The sequence below is a fragment of the Strix uralensis genome, chromosome 21 (assembly GCF_047716275.1).
Source record: "Strix uralensis isolate ZFMK-TIS-50842 chromosome 21, bStrUra1, whole genome shotgun sequence".
NCBI lineage: Eukaryota > Metazoa > Chordata > Aves > Strigiformes > Strigidae > Strix > Strix uralensis.
Window position 1 is genome coordinate 6851539 of NC_133992.1, and position 17949 is coordinate 6869487.

The 17949-nt window shown below is 45.0% G+C and overlaps 1 protein-coding gene across 3 annotated transcripts; it reads left to right on the forward strand.

Moving 5' to 3' along the window:
- The first annotated feature begins 1690 nt into the window (after positions 1-1690).
- Positions 1691-17930, forward strand: DOLPP1 (dolichyldiphosphatase 1). Of its 3 annotated transcripts, XR_012631877.1 has the most exons (9): positions 1691-1795; positions 9361-9461; positions 11098-11182; positions 11451-11550; positions 12393-12491; positions 13835-13963; positions 14722-14811; positions 15290-15429; positions 16919-17930. XR_012631877.1 is itself a non-coding variant. In XM_074891615.1 (8 exons), the coding sequence occupies exons 1-8, from the start codon at positions 1720-1722 to the stop codon at positions 15324-15326; spliced, it is 717 nt and encodes a 238-aa protein (XP_074747716.1). In that variant the 5' UTR covers positions 1691-1719; the 3' UTR covers positions 15327-17930. The 3 variants fall into 3 exon arrangements, 2 of the variants coding, with proteins under 2 accessions (XP_074747716.1, XP_074747717.1); XM_074891615.1 differs by having other exon boundaries at positions 15290-17930; XM_074891616.1 differs by lacking the exon at positions 12393-12491 and having other exon boundaries at positions 15290-17930.
- Positions 17931-17949: the final 19 nt, after the last annotated feature.

Sequence of the window (17949 nt, forward strand, 5' to 3'; positions counted from 1 at the left end):
CTGCCAGCATAACTCTATATTCAATAGCTGGGAAAGGAGGAGATTTATTTAACTTGAATAATGAAAGCAGTAAATCACTCATGCTACCTTGTAGCAGTCTTCTGCAATGAACTGAACTTCTGCAATAAATATTTGCTCTTTCTTTCCAAATAAGAAGACTTGAATGCTCTTTTTTTTTCCTGCAATGCCAGGAAAAGTATCAACTTTGAAGAGGCTGTTGAAATTAATTGGACATAGTCATAATTGCTGTCTGAAAATAGGTGTATTACAACTTCAGAACAAGGAGTGTTCTCCCTGTTCTGAAATCTTACTCTATGGTGAACTTGTTAAGGGATGGAAATCCTAGTCCCTGTGCTTTCCTGATGTATAAAAATTAAAGGCAACCCCTTGCCTATGTTTATCACTTCTTGCACTGCTTTTGCATAATTATTTTTCTGTCAGTTTTATCTTCTAAAATTGAATTTACTTTGGTGGTTTGGTCTGAAGGTGTATTTGCCTCCTACAAGCTTTTCTGTATAATGCTGCTCATTTATCTCACTTCTGAAATGCTGTACTGTTTGTTGTCTGCTTTTTCCTCAGGCTCCCCAGGTGAGTATTATTCTCTGGGCTCACATATGGGAACATTAATTTTGGTTTGATCTTCAGAGTGGGTGTTTTCAGTGGCCAGAGGTATTTTGGGGGAAGAAAAAGGAAAGGTATTACCTGGACCAGGTGGGGCCTGGCCTTTGCAGCACCTCTTAAAGAACATGCAGGGTAGCAGCAGCAGCATTCCGCTTTCGCTTGAGATTCGGGAAGGACCTTATTTCATGCGTTGTTTTCGCATGTCTGTGTTCACACAGGAGCTACTGGTCCTTTAGAGAGCTATAAAGGAGTTGTGGCTATCAAAATCCATCTTCTTCCTAATGTTATTTTTTTTAAAAAAAAGGCATTTTCAACAGTGCTTAGGCCTTGTCAGTTAATCACTCCTGTGCAGGGGTGAGTAGCAATGTTATGCTTAGGCTAGTGCAATAATCCTGTTATGTAGTAGTATCTGTAGCAATACCATTTATAAAATGATTCCCTTCTTAAAACACATCTTTTCACCCTTGAAAAGGGTGACGAAGAGAGAAAGCTGGTTTGGTTCTTATTCATTGACAAGGGGGCAGAGGAGGAAGCGGCTCCTCCTCCCCTGCCCTCAGCGGCAGGAACACCCGCACCGCAGCAGGAGGCCGTGGGGCGACTGCAGGGAGGCGGTGAGGGGGCTCCTCCCGCGGGCACCGCGCCCCCCAGCTCCACAGCGGGGCACCCGGGGACTGTCCCGGCGCGGGCAGGAGAAGCCATTTTAACCGCCAAGTCGCCAACAAGCCCCTTCCTCAGCCCCCCGAGCAGCCACCCCAGCGCCGCAGCTGATTGGCTAAGAGCTGGCGGCAATGGAAGATGCTGATTGGCTAATCTACATCGCTCCTTTCGCCAATGACGAAGGGCAATGGCGCCCGCCTTTCTTGCGATTGGCTTTCCCGCTACCTGCGCCCTCCTCCTATTGGGCACCGATGCTAGTTGGCTATTGGCTCCGCCGCTCCCCGGGTTGGATTTTTAATTGGGTGGCTGGGGGTTGGCCGGCGCCTCACCTGCCGCGCAGCGTCATTGGGCCGCCGCTCGCCGCGCCCCCGCCCATTGGTCGCACCGCCCCTTAAGCGCGTTCTGATTGGCCGCGGTGGCCCGGCCCGGTATCCGGGTAAGATGGCCGCAGTCGGAGAGTGCTCGCTCCCCGCTCCGTGGCGGCCGGTCTCCCTCACTCACGTCGAGTATCCCGCAGGTAAAACTCCGCTTCGCCCCCGCCCGGCTCCCCGGTGGCCGCCGCGCCGCTCTCCTGGGCGGGCCCCGCCCGCCGCTCCACGGCCCCCCTGAGGGCCGGGCTGGCAGCTGCCAAATAGTGAGCCATTGAGCGGCAGCCCTGAGGCGGCCGGGCGCGCGTGCGCTCTGGGGGCGGTGGGACTCACTGCCGGATAGTGAGCCGCGGGGGGACTCGGCACTGCGCATGCGCCCTGGCGAGGCGCCGGGCTCCAGGGGCTGCCGAGCCCCAGGCGGGGAAGGGGGCTGGGGGGGCACGGCCGGGATACGGCCCTGTCCCGCCGCTGAGGGGCCCCGGGGCCGCGCCTGCCCTCCCCTCCCCTCTTCACACCACTGCCTCGCACCCCCTCCGCAGCCCCCAGGCATGCCTGGCCATGTGTGTCAACCCCTGGGCCTCGAGGTGCGGGCCCCACCCAGGGTGTGCCCGCTCCCCAGAGCCCCGGTGCCACCCCACAGGGGCTTGGTGGGGCCGGGTGTTCCCTCCCTGCCCTGCTGTTGGGTGTCTGGGTTGATGCTGGAGGTCTGCCTTGGTGTGTCAGAGGGCCAGCGGGCCCTGGTGTGCCCTCGTGGCATCCCAGGGAGCTGTGCAGTGGCAGGGCGGCCCTACCACTGAGGTGGGCTGTGGGAAATGCCCGGAGGACGACAGGCACAGGGCTTCCTGTAGGCCAGTGCTTGGTAAGCGTTTGGATTTGGATACAGTCAGGGGTGAAGTCAGGAGTGCCTGTGTGCAGGGTGGGCTTCTCTAGCTGGGGCAGTGGTGTGATCCACTAAGGTCCTGTGCTGTGTCCCTGTGGCACTGCAGTGCCAGCAACCTGGCCCACGTTGAGGTAGGATGAATCCCTGACCTACCAGTGTGCAAGAGCAAGTGGGTCTGTATTCAAATAGCGGCTGTCTAGGTAGTGTCTCATTAGTAACTGTGGTCTTTAGGAGCTCCTCTTCAGGTGCTTTGCACTGGGCTGGTTTTGGGTGAGATAGAAAAACTTATTTTTTTAGCTGCTTGTTGTAATCAAAGATAATAGAAAAAGCAGGGTGTGACGTGTCAGAGTTAATTGACGATCTGGTCAAAATCTAAATTTTGTGTTAACACTGTTCTCAATAGTTCTCCTAGCAAGTCCCGAACGTGCCGTGAAGTGTTGCTGTGTGTCCTGTTTCAATAGCTTGATTTTAGTTTCCGATGAAAGCTCCTCTCAGTAGTGTGCAATACCTAAAGCTTCTAAAGTGCTTTGGGATCTTCTGAGTTGAAAGTACCCATTTAGCCAGAAGACTTGAAATGTGGTAATGCTGAAAAGATCTGGTGCTGGAAATACATTATTTCTTGCCCCCTGCCCCTGTGTATGGCTGTTTTGTGGTTTTCTGTGATACTTTATGTGAAAGACGGCATTTCCTTTTCTGTCTTGCATTTTCCTTCATCCTGTACGTTCTTCTGCCATCCCCCTTCTCAAATATATTAATGTGACAGTTTGGGGGAGATGGGGGAATAATCTTTCCAGTAGTGCTGATATATTCATCTTTGTGTCTTATCTCTTTATCTGAACCTGGCAGTATACAGAGAGCATCCTCTGGACCATTTGTGGGATTGGTTTGGGAAATGGAGGTGGTTGGGTGGTTGAAATTTCTGCACAAGGGTTATCTGTCAGACCTTAAAGAATGTAACATAACGTGATTATTTTCTCTCAGCATTGAGTGCTTTTATACAGGCAAATGGAGAAGATGATCGTGTGGAGGGGGTAAATCGCCACTGAGATTAGGGTTATGTGTTGAGGGGATGAACGCTGCGTTTGTCTCGGATAAAACATAATTATGGAAGTGGGAGAACAGGACTAAAACATTAGAACAGCTGGAGGTACAAAAGTTTCTTAATTTACTTTGGTCTAGAGAAATGAGTTGCAGTAATGTGGTAGGTCTGATACTTTTACTTAGATTTGGGGAGAGTTCTCTAACTTTATTTAGAAAGCTGTTTATGTTCTGTGTACAGCTTAAGTACAGGTCCATAAAGCTGCTAGATAATGTATATTTATAAAATAGTGATGTTGGCAGTATGCTCAGCAGGTGGAGTTAATGTAGCCTTGTGCTGATAAGAGAGGGGTCAGAATGAGAAATAGATCCTGCTTTTACCAACATAAATTATTAAGCTCTCCTGGCATGTCATACACTGTAGTGTGGCAAATGTTGGCTTTTGCTCTTGGCTGATCCCAGAGACTGCTGGCCTGGAGCGTGGTGTGCTGAGCCCCTGTGGCAACCGGCTCTTAAAATCTCATGTCTTTATAAAGACTTGCAGTGCAGAGCTGCTGTCATCCCAACTTTCATCTGCCAAGAGTGATGGTCCCTCTTGCTGTGACCAGGTGAAAAGCAGTCACTGCTGATTTCTGTCTGACAGATGAAGCCCGTTCTTGGGCTTCTGCTTGCAATTGTGGAGAGCCCTGTCTTTATCTAATGTTTCTTTATCGATAGCTATATAGTGCAAAATGCCAAACACCCATCCTCACTGCTTGTGGGGCTGCTCAGTTCTCCAGGGCTTTCTGCAATGTCAACTTTGAGCAAGATCAAATGAAAACCAGCAGATGAACGCTGTGGTAGTTAACTGCAAACTGGTCTGAGTCTGGTCTTGGAGACCTAACTGAAATACCACCCATAGTAAATGTCAAGTTCAAACACGGAGAGAAGAAACCAGCAGTGGCACTGTTACTTGGCAGCGTGTTAAAGCATGCTGCTGAAGAGGACAGCCTTTAAAAACATCATTCTGATATTGCTTTCAGAAATGTTTGGTCCAGGAGCTTTTCATATCAACAATTGTACTTTGGTGAGACCAAGGAATGATCTGGCGTAGTGTGGGGTTGCTGGCAGGTAGACAGGAATAATCCTTTTTCTGTATGTCTTTCCAGTAATCAGCTGGTGATTGCATCAGGATTGTTAACTCCTTTGGTGGATATATAAAAGCTCTGCCCTGAACAAGTCTAATTGCTCTTTGAACCCATTTCTGCTTTGGATCTCACAGTATCCTTGGCACCGAGCTTTGAAACTTAATGTGGTTGGTTGTTTCTTTTCTGCTTTTAAGTCCACTGCTCAGTAGTTTCATCACTCTCATGTGCAGTGAGAGGTAACAAGTGTTTGCTGTCCATTTCTCCATAACATTTATGACTTTGTAGAACCGGTGTATCCTCCATTTTCCTTTTTCAGCTGAAAGTCCGAGTTAATCAATATTTTCCAAATGGCTGCTGTTGCATACTTGTTATCTTTCTATTTGCCTTTCTGTGTTTACTATTCCTTTTTAGATGGTGACACCAGAATTGCATAGTAAACTTTTGTAGTGCTGTAACAGTAACTTCTGTTTTGCTCTTAAGAACGTTTTCTTGTCTTTTTGACTGCTGCAGAGCATTGGATACTACTCTGAAGGTATTGGCTCACACTAAGCCTGAGGGGTTTTGTTTGATAACAACTCAACTAAATCATGTCATGTTGTGTGTATAATTAGGGTTGTTTTTTCCCGTATGCATTGCTTTGCATGGGATGACTTTGTGTTGCAGACTTAAAACTCATCTTCAGGGACTTCCTGTCTGTAGGGTGAGTTTCACTGGAGAAACACCGAGTTCCTGGTTTGTTTGGGTTTTTTATTATTATTTGGAGAAAAAAAAAACCAAAAAACTTCCTCTCTTCAGTGCAGCTGGGATTCTTAATGCTCTGGGACTTTCTGGACCTCCTCTCCTCACGTTGGACAAATTCTTTAAGGAGAGAAACCTGGCGTGCCAAACTCTTTCTCTGCAGAACGACAGAGAATCTTCCTGTTTTCTCAGTTGGAAAAAAGGTGTTTACTACAGTCGGGCAGCGTTGGAGAGGCAGGTGTGCGGAATCAACCCGGTGAAAAGGTGCCTCGGAGCAAAGGTGCTCGTGCTGTGTGTGTACTTTGGCTCAGCAGTTCTCGTTGCTATTCGCTATCAGCACGTGTTGCTCCTATAGGAATGTTTGTTCTGATAACCCTCGCTGTGATTTCTGTTTAGGGTGGTAGCTCGCCAGTCAGGGCTCATCTTGTAGCTAAGTAATATCTGTTGAAAGAAGCCACTCAGTCGTTTGGCTTCTTTAATGCAAGGTTTTATGTTTAATCTTCCTGCAGGAGTTTCATGTCCGATGTGTGCTTTTTATGCTGTAGTTTAAAGCCTCCTGAAGATATTTTTACTGTCCCACAGCTTGTGATATCAGGATATGTGCAAGTAGGGGAAATGACGATCCATCATGAATATTTACTGGTGTAAATGCCTGTGACACAGATACACCACATGCTGTCTGTGCAACTTGCACTCATGCGTTTAGTCAAGAACATACGACCAGCAGCAGTGCCACAAATAGATGCTTCAATAGGAAGCAGTGGTGGCGGTGGTAAAGCTAGATCTTGCGGTAGGATGTGGTTAGAGTGCTGTTGATTCACATTTTTACATTATATACAGGTTAAGCTAATGTGGTAAAGCTGGGATATTTCCACTGAAAGAATGCTGGGTAAAATGTTGAATTGGAGCAGAAGTAGATGCTGAATGAAGGCTGAAAAAATAGTGTGCTTCTGAGCTATGTATAGTGTTTCACCTATTTATCTCTTGGGTGCCTAGAAATGAGGTAGTTGGGTTCTTTATTTTTGCCTCATGAGCCCCAAATGATGCTCAGGGGAGGCTGGACTTTGAAAAAGCAGAATTTAAAACAAAACAAAACCCAGGCTGTGTATTAAATAGATCTTCCTTTTGCATTTTTTCCAGATGTTTTGTCTCTGTTCTTACTGTTTGGAGGAATTGCTTTAAAATTCCCAAGTTTAGTAAAATGAAGAAAAATTAATTTTTATAAAAAGGCAGTGGGGGGGGATCTTGCTAGATCTGATTGGACTTCAAACTGTCGGCTCTCCTGCAAGTCCCCTTTCTCTGGGAATAAGTCTGTGAGCGCACTGGAGCGTGAGAGTAGATAGGAGTGACACAAGTAATCACGCTCTGAGGCCCCGGGAGCGCTGCGCGTGCTGGCCTTTCTCTCGCAGCTTGCTTTGCCTTCTTCACTGGGGATTTCCAATCATTTTGGAGCTGGCTTAGTTAGTGCAGCTCTGCCTTGAACCGCTAATCTAGTGAGTGCAGTTATGATGGCGTTTGTGAGTTCCTGGTGTAGCTCCCAGGGCATAGCAGAAGTGCCGCCTTCAGTTAGTGCGCAGCTATTTATTTGCCTCCTCCCCTAGAAAAAAAGTGGCTTCAGAATATGATTTTGTTTGATTGCTGTTAGCCGCAGTAATATGAAATATTATTAATGCTATCTCTGTTCTATTTTAAATGGACAGCTGAAATGTTTACAGAGCTATTATGTTAAGATTGAGTAAAGGATTGGTACTCTGCCTGCAGGCAGCATCTGGGAGCGATGGTTTCTGGTTCTCCGCTTCAGGTTCAAGTGTGTGTTGTGTGCTGGTGAAGTCTGTGTGGCTTGATTTATTGGGTATGTTATCTTATAACATAATGGAGGATCTTGAGTTTGGTGCTGCTGATGCTATTTAAATTAAAAGACTACTTCTTTAAGTATTCTTCCACCATCTGCAGAAGAAATAGAACCCCCCTGAGAAGATAAACAATCTCGTTTGGTTTCTACTTGACAAAATTACGGCTTTTAGTCTTGAAGCGCTAAGCCTTTATGTACCACGGATTAACAGTGAATGATCTGAAACATGGCGATTCCTTGATGATGAGCTACCTTCAGCTGGTAACACTGGAACTGAGATTATTGGAAAGTATTACGAAGGCTTTCAGGGTAGTTTTGATTATCTGGTGGCTTGTCTCATGAGTTCCCTCATCATTTAAGACAGGATTCATTTTGTTGAGAGTGTGTGATTTATGCAAAACCATAAGGGGCTTGATTCTCTATTGCCAGGTGACTGATGCTGTCACATCCACTTTGCATTACCATAATACATTGCTGTTCTGCTTTGGGAGCATTTGGAACCCACCTGATGCAAGGCAAACCTGCCATATGGTGCAAGAAAAGTTTCAAATTCAGTGTCTTCTAACACTTTTCAAGTTAAAACCAAAATAGAACCTCACTTCAGTGAAAACCCAGTATTCTTGTGGGTTTTGTCCTCCAACTCTTCCCAGTTTCACTGGTGTTGCAAACTAAAACTCCTGCAAGTAATCCTTGCTGACAATGTTGCTGGTTCCCAAATCTAACCCAGTCTGGAATTCAAGAGGGATCTGTGCACTGCACCTGAGGTAACCACAACTATGTGGCAAGAACATCAGCAGCGTGAACTTTGTAGCAGTGCAATAATTTTTTTTATCAGTTCCAGTATTCAGAGGCTGAGGTTAAAGTCCATTTTGCCAAGTGCTGTTTTAAAATGTGGGTGCGTGGGCTGGGGAGACTCAGTATCTTGCAGTGGAATTGATCTAGGAATGAGTCCAATGCTCAGCCTTGCAGAGGCATCCTGTTTCCTTTTGAGAGGAGGGAGGAAGGATAAATTTATGTGGAGGCTGATCCTTTTGTATTCAGTGATGGGATGGAGAAGATCTAGTCTCTGAGAACCAATATAGGAAGTACCCCACCTCTGAAGTTGTTCACTGGGTTTATACCACATTTTTGCAGTGACTACTGTCTTTAAAGATTCTCTGGTAGATAGTTCTCACTCTCCAGATGTGAATTGCTGATCTTGGAGCAAAATTACTCTGGTAATATTTTGTTCCCTCGGAATTTATGCTGACATCTTCTCTCCAAATACTTTTGTGTGTGTCTTTTTTCAGGGAAGAGAGGCAAGAGAAACTTAGATCAAAATACATAGCTGTTTGCCTACTTCTGTATCTGTGATAGTTCAGGATGAAGGTTTTGAAGTACCTTATGACCTCATGTGGGGTCCCATTGCTGCTCCCCCATTCTCCCTGGGGGATGACTAGACTGTTAGCTGTTTGGGGTGGAAGCCCTAAGTCACTTCTGTGTGGTACAAGTGGGCTACCAGTTAGAAAGCAGAGTTTCCTTTTTTTCCCCCTTTATCTCCTGCTATGTTTAACTGTTTATTTTCTCCCCATTTTGCTAATGCTAGTGTTCATGCAGACACATGGTGAGACTGATTAGGGAGCTGATCCAGCTGAAAACTAACCCATTTTAGTAAGGGGGTGGGAAAGGATTTGTTTGGGGAGTGTTTGCTGGTAATTGCTGGCAGAGGGATGCAATGTGAATGAGGGGGAGGGAAAGACGCTGCCTCTTTTGCGGCAGCCTGTGCTTATGTTGGATTAAAGTGACTCTGGGCCCACACCCATGGTCATTGTTGTAAATTGGCTGGCAGCAATCTCTGCTGAGGGATGCCAAGCTCCTCTCATCCCTGCTTTTGAAGCTGCATGTAAGGACTGCTGTCTTCCTTGCCTCGGCTCCTCTGGGCTGGAGCAGCAGCAGCAGTCTGCAAAATGGAGACTTGCTGCAGTGCTGAGTTTGCCCCTCTGCTCTCAGTGATTCAGGGCACCAACTGACCCATGCTCTGGTGGCAGGCAAGTACCTGTGGAGTTCAAACTGATTTGTTTCTCTTGTTTGTTTCCCTAGGTGATTTCTCTGGTCAGCTTTTAGCTTATTTGAGTCTTGGTCCAATATTCATTATTGTTGGCTTTGTAACACTCATCATATTCAAGAGAGAGCTTCACACGGTGAGTCCTTCTCTCCCTTCTCAGCTTCTCCTTATGACAGAAGTCTTTTCCTTTGTCACCTGGTGCTCCTGTATTCACACTTCTTTTCCTCTCTTTAAAGAGTAAGCCTAGGTAAAGTGATCTTCCTGTCAAAGAACAGCAGGAGACACTTATCACCTGTACCAGGTTAAATGACTGCTTAGCCTTTGCTGACTTTTCTGTTACTCTGTGGTATGTTTTGGGCATTGCCTGCCCAAAAACTTCAAGGGAGATGTCTGAGGAACTAAAGCTGTTGCAGAGTGGGAACGCTCCCAAGATCCAGTATGATCATAGCACTAGGAGGTTCCTGCAAGATGGGCAGCATATGCAGGAGATTGTGTCTAACTCAGTAGGATGTGCTTTCTTTGAACTACTGAGGCAGAAAAGGGATTCAAAATAAAACCTGCAGACTCCCACGGGAGTGGATCCTTCTGTAAGGACTGCTTCCCAGCTGTGAATCAAATTCCAGGGACAGAAGAGACTTGCTTCTGTCCAAATGACCGATGAGGGACTTCTTAGAATACATGATACTACTTTCTGTCTGCTCTGACAGGTAGTTGGAAATCAGTGTCATGGATAAATTCCCTTTAGGAGGTATAAACCTCTTGTAACATTTGCCCTCGGTAAACAGACAAAATAGGGGCCAGTGAAAGGATTTTGGCAGCAGATTTCTAACATAGGGCCATGGTGTCATGGGAACCAGTAGCTTGGGAATGGGACTTCTAGGTTATTAAGCCAATGCTAACTAGGAGAGGCAGCTGTTAAGTTTTGGGAACCCAAAGGTTTCTCGTTGACCCAAAAGAGAATAAGCTAGAGTAACTATTGCACAAATCCATAAGGTTTTGAATACAGGGGCTTGTTAGGTGTTGGTAATGAGAGAAGTGTTGAGGTTGATTCCCAGTTCTTGATGTGGGAAGGCACCAGCTGGAGAGGGACTCTAGCTGGCTTGCAGCAGTCTGACCCGTAGCTCAGGACATAGAGTGAAAAAATTGCTTCATCATCTGGAATGGGACTGAGTGTTAAGGAGGCAGAGTATCATCACCAGCTGGGAATTTGATCACAGCAGCAGGACTAATTTAGAGGAGGTGTATGGACTATGGAATTAAAAAGTAAAAATAAATGCTACCAGTCTGGCTCAGTTCAGAATGTGACTTCATTTTAGACTGAAGACAGTGACCTCAAGACGAAAATGTTCATGGAGGAAAAAGTCAGAAAGCCTGAAAAGTCACCTTTTTAAAGCTATTTTCCCAAATAACAGTGTGGGCACTCCCCCTGTTGGTCGTCGGAGAAAGACAATCCCTCAAAACCCACCCTGTTCAAAAGCATCACTTTCTACACTTGGTGGAAGTATGCTAACAGAATTACTATACAGTGTCATTTTTGTCTCTGTGTATCATCTGCTGAAAAGCTGCAGGTACATAATGTGTTGCCAAATACACAAAGTGGGCTGAAAAAGAACTGCTTTTTTTCCTCCTTTCAATTTTGAAGCCGTTGGTTTTAACTCTAGTAGTCAAAAAAGAAAATTAGGAACATACGGCTTGGGGTTTTGTCAACAGAGAGAGCCTGGTAAGTAGATGGATCTTTTAGATAGGATGACACAGTTGTCTTGCCTTCACAGATCTCTTTCTTGGGAGGGCTGGCATTCAACGAGGGAGTGAACTGGTTAATAAAAAATGTAATCCGGGAGCCTCGGCCCTGCGAAGGTATGGTATGGCCCATTGGTGTCATGGTGTCGGTTGAGTTTTGAGTGGAATGCTAACTGGGGGGGGTTAGAGGGTATTTTCCCCTTTGCCTCATGTTGGCTTTGGATGTCTGGGTGTAAGAAGGCTGGCAGAGCCATCTGAGCAGAGACGTGTCCTGTGAACTCATGTGCACATACTGCAGCAGAGTGGTCTGGCTTCACATCTGGAGCGTTCCAGCTGCTATGTACAGAGTAGACCTTGACCATACTCTTTCTTCTTCTCTTCCCAGAAGCCCATTCAACAGTGACCACAAAATATGGGATGCCGTCCAGCCACTCCCAATTCATGTGGTTTTTCTCTGTCTATTCCTTTCTGTTCCTTTATTTAAGGTAAAAATTCAATGTCAGGTTTTGGCTGTTAATATGTTGAAACACCTGAAATAGATGGCTCCCTCGCTGTGTGCCACTTCAGTGGCATAATGGAATTAAATCTGAGGAATTGCACAATTCACTGTGGCTAGGGTGGATGAAGCATGTCTGTCTCAGGACTGTAGTTACCAGTGCTGAAAACTGACGGGTACGGGTGGGCCTCCTATGCCTGTCTGGGTACAGGTCTCCTGATTTGCTTTTTCTAAGCAGTGATGATCCACCAGTGTGAGGGAAGATGGGGGGGGGAATAGGGAGGAGGAAAGAAGAGCTGCTTTCTCATGTGTCTACTCAGTTTTGTCAGTGGGGTTGTCTGCAATCTTTTAGATAATACCTGTTGCCCACTTGCATGACCTTTTAGTTCATCTCCCTTACCGAGTACTGGTTTTACATGCTGTGCTGTGCTTTTCTGAAATTCTCGCTGGGGCATGGCTCTGTCTTGTGGCTCCATGTGTGGAGGAAGGCAAAACTCACAGTTCCTCCTAGCTTTGTGGACGATGGAGGGACTCTGACGTCTTGGCTCCCTGTTGCATATGCTCAGCATGTGCCTTTCACATCACTTGCAGTAATTGTGAGCATTCTGCCTTCCATCACAGCAATCCCTGTTAACAGTTGGAGAGAGAGAAGTGTGGCTTTCTGGCTTCTCTTTAACTGCTGCCTGTGGGACGGATTGCTGCTGGGATGGTATCGAGCTGCCCATGACCCCACTGGAGTAGAGCTTTCCTAGGGTTTCAGAGATAGTGAGAACAGAGATAAGGACTGCTCAGCTCCCTGCCACTGTGCTAATGGCTCTCCATCTCTTTCAGAATGCACCAAACAAACAATGCGAGGTTTCTGGATTTACTATGGCGACATGTGCTGTCCATCTGCCTCGTCACAGTGGCTTTGCTAGTCTCATATAGTAGGTATGGAGCAATTGTTTGTCTTATGCTCTCATACAAGTCCTATGGCCTTTAGCAGCCAGCAGACCTGTCATTCTTTATCCTGCATTTCTGATGTAATTCTCGACGACTGCATTGTACAAGTCAGAGCTTTGCGGAAGTTGCCGTGTTGCCATGAGACCCTTCAGATAAGCAAAGGTGCTACACGTGTGGTGCTTCACAGGAGCATTTATAAAACCCAAGATCAGCTGAGCTTGTGCCAATTCCCCATCGGCTCTGTTGCCATGCTCTAGCCTCACTGCCTCGCCCTCTTTCCAGCACTAATCACGAAAGCCTTGCACCATGCCTTGACACACCAGTATCTGCAGCATGTGGATTGCTACAGTCGATCAATCTGATTGTTTTGCTTGAGCATTAGTTAATAAAAACATTTATAGCTGTTTGACTTGCAAGATTTAGTTGTATTAAGATGAATAAAGAAAATGAAGCTTTGATAATGTTTTTTTTCCCTTTAGTAGATTCAGGAAAAAAAAAATACATACAAACACATAGAATGAGCTCCACTGATTGGAAACCAGACAAATTCAGGCTAGAAATAAGGCCATGTTTTCCACAGGAAAGTATTTACCTGTTGGCACAGTTGACTGTACACTACAGCTGATTCCTTATTCCTGGTTATTTTTAAAATTCTGACAGGGCAATTTCATAAGAGATATATGGTCTAATTCACACAAAAATTAATTTGAAGAAATCCAGTGGTCTGTGCTAGGCAAAGGGTCAGATAAGATGATCTTAATAGCTTTATGATAAATGAGTAAAAAGAATTTTGAATGTGACTCATGTAGCTCATGTGCACGGGTGACTTACCAGACCATTAGTACAGCTTTGTGTATGGCTGCAGTCACAGTAAGCACGCTGTGGTAGTGCAGCCTTCGTGCTGTCGCGTTTGAGAGCAGCAAAATCGTAACAAAAATGCTGTCTGTGTTCTTAAAAGCCTTTAAGCCCCAGCTTTGGTGCCTGGGAGGAGACTTGTCCCATTACTGGCTTTGGAAAAGTCTCTCATGGGAACCTACAGTAATAGTTGCTCAGCTAATCCAAAGGTAGATGAAGAAGAATGTGGAGGGTTATTGAATTATGCTCAAAGTAGAAGCGCTCTAAGGTGAAACTGCTGTAGGAGGGAGGACAGTTTTTCCCCACTTTTTTTTTTTTTTTTCCCAGATTTTTAATGAAAAAAGTAAAGATACCCACTTTTCACATCTGGAGGGTAACTTGCTCAGGATGTCTGAGGGTCCAGTGAAACATCAGCCCTTGAGTCGTGCCTCCTCTTGTTTTAACGTCTGTCTGGTGACTCTTCTCTTCCACTGCAGGGTTTATTTGCTTTACCACACCTGGAGCCAAGTCTTATATGGAGGTGTGGCAGGAAGCATTATGGCCATAGCCTGGTTTGCCTTCACACAAGAGATATTAACTCCTCTCTTCCCAAGGATAGCTGCATGGTAAGTCTCTTTATTCTGTGAAGGTTTTATTCCTGCAAGTCTGCATTCTGTGGGTTGTTGTTATGCTCATTAAATCAGTCCCTTGCAATGAGCTGGTAACACAGGTGTAGTAGAATTGCCTGGCAAAAGAAAATTTTCCTAATCAATGGGTGTAAAAATTGTACCTTGCGTGTGAAGCAAAACAAATGTAAAGATACTTCAGTCTCTAAAACTTTAGTTGTAGCTGTGCAAGGCCTGGCTGTAAATGGGCTGCTCAAACTTGTATGAGCCCCCAAAGTTACAGATGTTAGAAATGAGAATTCCTGGGTTCTGTTCCAGTTTTGCATGCTGACCGATGTGTAACCTACTTGTTCCTCCATGTTTTCTTGTGCATGCGTATACAAAGGATCATATATCCATGCTTGATGGGGGGCGGGGAGAGAGGAACTTAAAGCAACTGTTACGTTTGTGAAGCCCTACTATGGCAGAGTGCTGGTGAAGCTTTTTGAGCAGAACAGACCTTTCCTAATGAACGTCTAATGACCTAGTGAAATTGGAAAGGCATTAAGTGTAATATAGCCTGGAAACATTGTATAAAGAAAGAAAAAAGAAGAGAGGTTTTTTGATTAAATTAACAAGGAGCCCTTTTCCCAGCCTGAAGGGCAATAGAACAGTAATGTTAGATCTAGAGCAGGTTTTGTGCCCTTTTTTTTAGTCAAAATTGTGGTGGGGAAAAAGTCTAATTGTTTCTCCCTTTCCATCACCTTGTCTCTTTCCAGGCCAATTTCAGAGTTCTTTTTAATCCGAGACACCAGCCTCATTCCTAACATCCTGTGGTTTGAATACACAGTCACGAGAGCAGAGGCAAGGTAAGTTTTACTGGGGGTGGAGGAGCTGCAGCTGGTTTGACTTGTCAAATGTAGTCATTAATTTATTTTCAAATATGTAGATAGTTGCTGCGGGTAGAATAGTACAGAGTAAAGAAATAACCAAGTTGTGTTTTAACTACTGCGTCTGGAAGGCGAGTCTGGAGAGTGTGAGATTAGAGAATGTTTCATTTAAATAGTATTTCAGCTCCCTAGCCCACGTTTTTTGCAAGCAATTGTTTATAATCTTGCATCCACATGTGAGCTTGTGCACGTTTAAGATACGGTGGGTGTTTGAGGACTGTAAGAGGTAGGAAGGCCTGGTCTCCCTGTAGAGTATGGTGGGGCCAGCTTTATTTTTGTGTGGAGCTAAGCAGAGCCTTACTTTTATCCTCCTATCTTTTGCCCCTGGTTTGCTGCAGTACCCTGTGGTAGGGTTGGGGCCACCTCTCTCAGCCTTCCCTCTGTGTTGCCGTTGCAGAAACAGACAGCGCAAGCTGGGTACGAAGCTCCAGTGACTCGAGAAGTGTGAGGACCAGAGTGCACGTTTTAACGGAGACAGACAAGAGCAGAGACCTGGGAGCAGCAAGGAGCCTTTTAACAGACGGACCAAAGGAACAGGCAGGGACCATACCCAAAACCTGAAAGCCTTTGCTCTGCTTTAGCAGCTAGCTGGATGCTCCCTGATGCATGTGGGACCGTGCAGGAGTAGAAACTCATTTTCAACACAGATGCACATTGCCGGTTGGAATGTACCATCATGTCTACGTCAGGGGAGGGGGGAGAAAATGCCTGGTGTCATGTTTGGGGGAGGGAAAACCAAAAATGAATCCTTTCTGTGACTTTTCTTTTTTTTTTTTTTTTTTAGCATGAAATATACACACTATTTATTTATTTTTTTAAATGGAACTATTGTTTTTGGGGTGGGTGAGGCATTGATTGTGTGTTTTGTTTTTGCTTTTTGTTTGGGTTTTTCTTTTTGGAAGAAGATGACAAAACTAATCTCAAGTTGATCATGCTTAATTAGGGCTTTTAATTTTAAAAAACTTCTTAAGAGGGAGGGGAACTAGGCTGGGGTGACCTAGGTGGAAGGGAGAGGAAGACTTTCTGTCCTTTCTGCAACCAGTTTGGGAGATTAAAATCAATTCCAACTGCACTTTGTACAGATAGAAAGAAAGACTAAAGATCTGGTTTTTAACACTAGTGACGGTTCTGCAGGGAAGCCTGCATGGATACCATTAAGGGGAGTGTGTGTGTAAAACAAAGGAAAAACTGAAATATACTGACTATTATTTTTTTTCTCACTGCTGCTCCTGTTGTGTAATTAGCAAGAGTGTCTTTCTCAAAATCTCTTCTAGGTGGCAAGATTATCATACGTATCTCACGTTGATTCCATCTCTTCCTTTATACTTTTATTACCTCAGGGTTGCTGTGATCTGTACAGCTTCTGTTGTTGTACTGAGTGTGCTACCGATGGCACTAGAAAGCCCATTGGTTATAAGCAGTGCTGCACTCCAGTAAGAGTCAGCCCAAAGCCTTACAAAATTCAGTTGCTAGTCTCTGTCTTAAGCACTGGATTTTAATTTTTTTTTTTCTGTTAAAGCTTAAGGGAGGGATTTTTTAAGAATGAACAAAGTGACAACCATAAATGATTAACAAGGCGAATGACTAATAACTAGCTCAGCTGCTGTCTGAATTATTTCTTGAAGAGTCCTGTTAGAGTCCAACCATGAACTCAAGCAGTGAACTTGTCCTAGCAGAGACTCCTACCCAGTTATTACAGTGGCTTGGTCGGAGTTCTGCAGTAGTAACCTTGAATGCCGAACTCCTACAAGCAAGTTTTGCTTTCTGTCCTTCTTCCATTCTGATTCTTCGTCTGGCCAGTCAGCTCTCTGGCTGCTGTGTCTCTGTGGGAGTGTGCCTGCCATCTGTGTGTGCTGGTGATGCCTACAACTTCTGTGATCCATGAGTTAACCTGGCAAGGGCTATACTCAAAGTGCTTCAGGGCTGTGCATGGACACTTTCTGTATTTCTGGTATATAATGCAGCAGTTCAAGTGTAACTACGGAGAAGTATTTATTCAAAGCACAACTGACTTGAACTTTCACAGATAAAGGACAGCTTCTGAACTGGCTCAAAGGTCATCGGTGTGCCTTCGATGCAGTCATGTGAGCAGAGGTAAAATGACTGTCACATCTCGGTCTTGCTGCCTGTTTTACTATCTCCACTTTAACCAGACTCCTGCATTATAAAGCTGCTTGAAGTGAGATGTGTTTCTGTTCATCTTGATTATTTTTATTTTTTTTAAGTTTTCATCTGTGCCTGTTGCCATAGGAGTTTGTGTGTTCATATGGAGTGGGAGCTGCTGTAGAGAGTGTTGGACAACCAGAGTGTTAACTGTAGAAAGCAGTGATCCTGATCTAGGAGATCAGGAGTGGAGACTGTTTAAATTTCTGTGTTTAAGTAGCTATGGGTAGTAAACTAACTGTTTTCCATTGTTACAGCAAATACATATTTTTTTTTTTTAAGAACTGTTTAATATTTGCATAGCATGAGCAATCCTGTTAACATCTGAAGGACCTGAGCACTGGATCTGCTTTAATGGTGCATCAGAATAAAGAGGGATCTTGCAGCTTTCACAAGGACATTTGATCTGACTTAGAACAGCTCTACTAAAATGAGACAGGACATCAGATAGGCCACATGACATGGTGGTACCATATGTTTCAGTTTGAAAGCTGGTACTAATCACTTATGTCTTGCAAAAACATTTATTTTCTCTTTATATCTCTTGTAAGTTAACTTACAAAGCCAGAAGGGAGATCACAACTCTCTTCCCCAAGGACAAGGCTGGAAGAGGGGATTGTTTCAAGAGTGGCTAGCACTTCCCTAGCCTCTCTTAAGCTGTTACGACAGACTGCTGGAAAAACAGTATGTGGAAGCACCTGTTGAGAACTAGAGCATAGGGAAGAGGTTTCATCTCCTCATGGAGAGCAGTGTAATGTAAAAAGCTGTTCCACTTCATGTTGCCTTCAAACCCAAGCTTCCTACAGTAATTCTTAGGAGTAAGGGAGAAGAGCTCTTGTGAGACACTGTAATAAACTCTCCTCTGTTCTCTGTGAGTTGTTTGTAATCTGCATC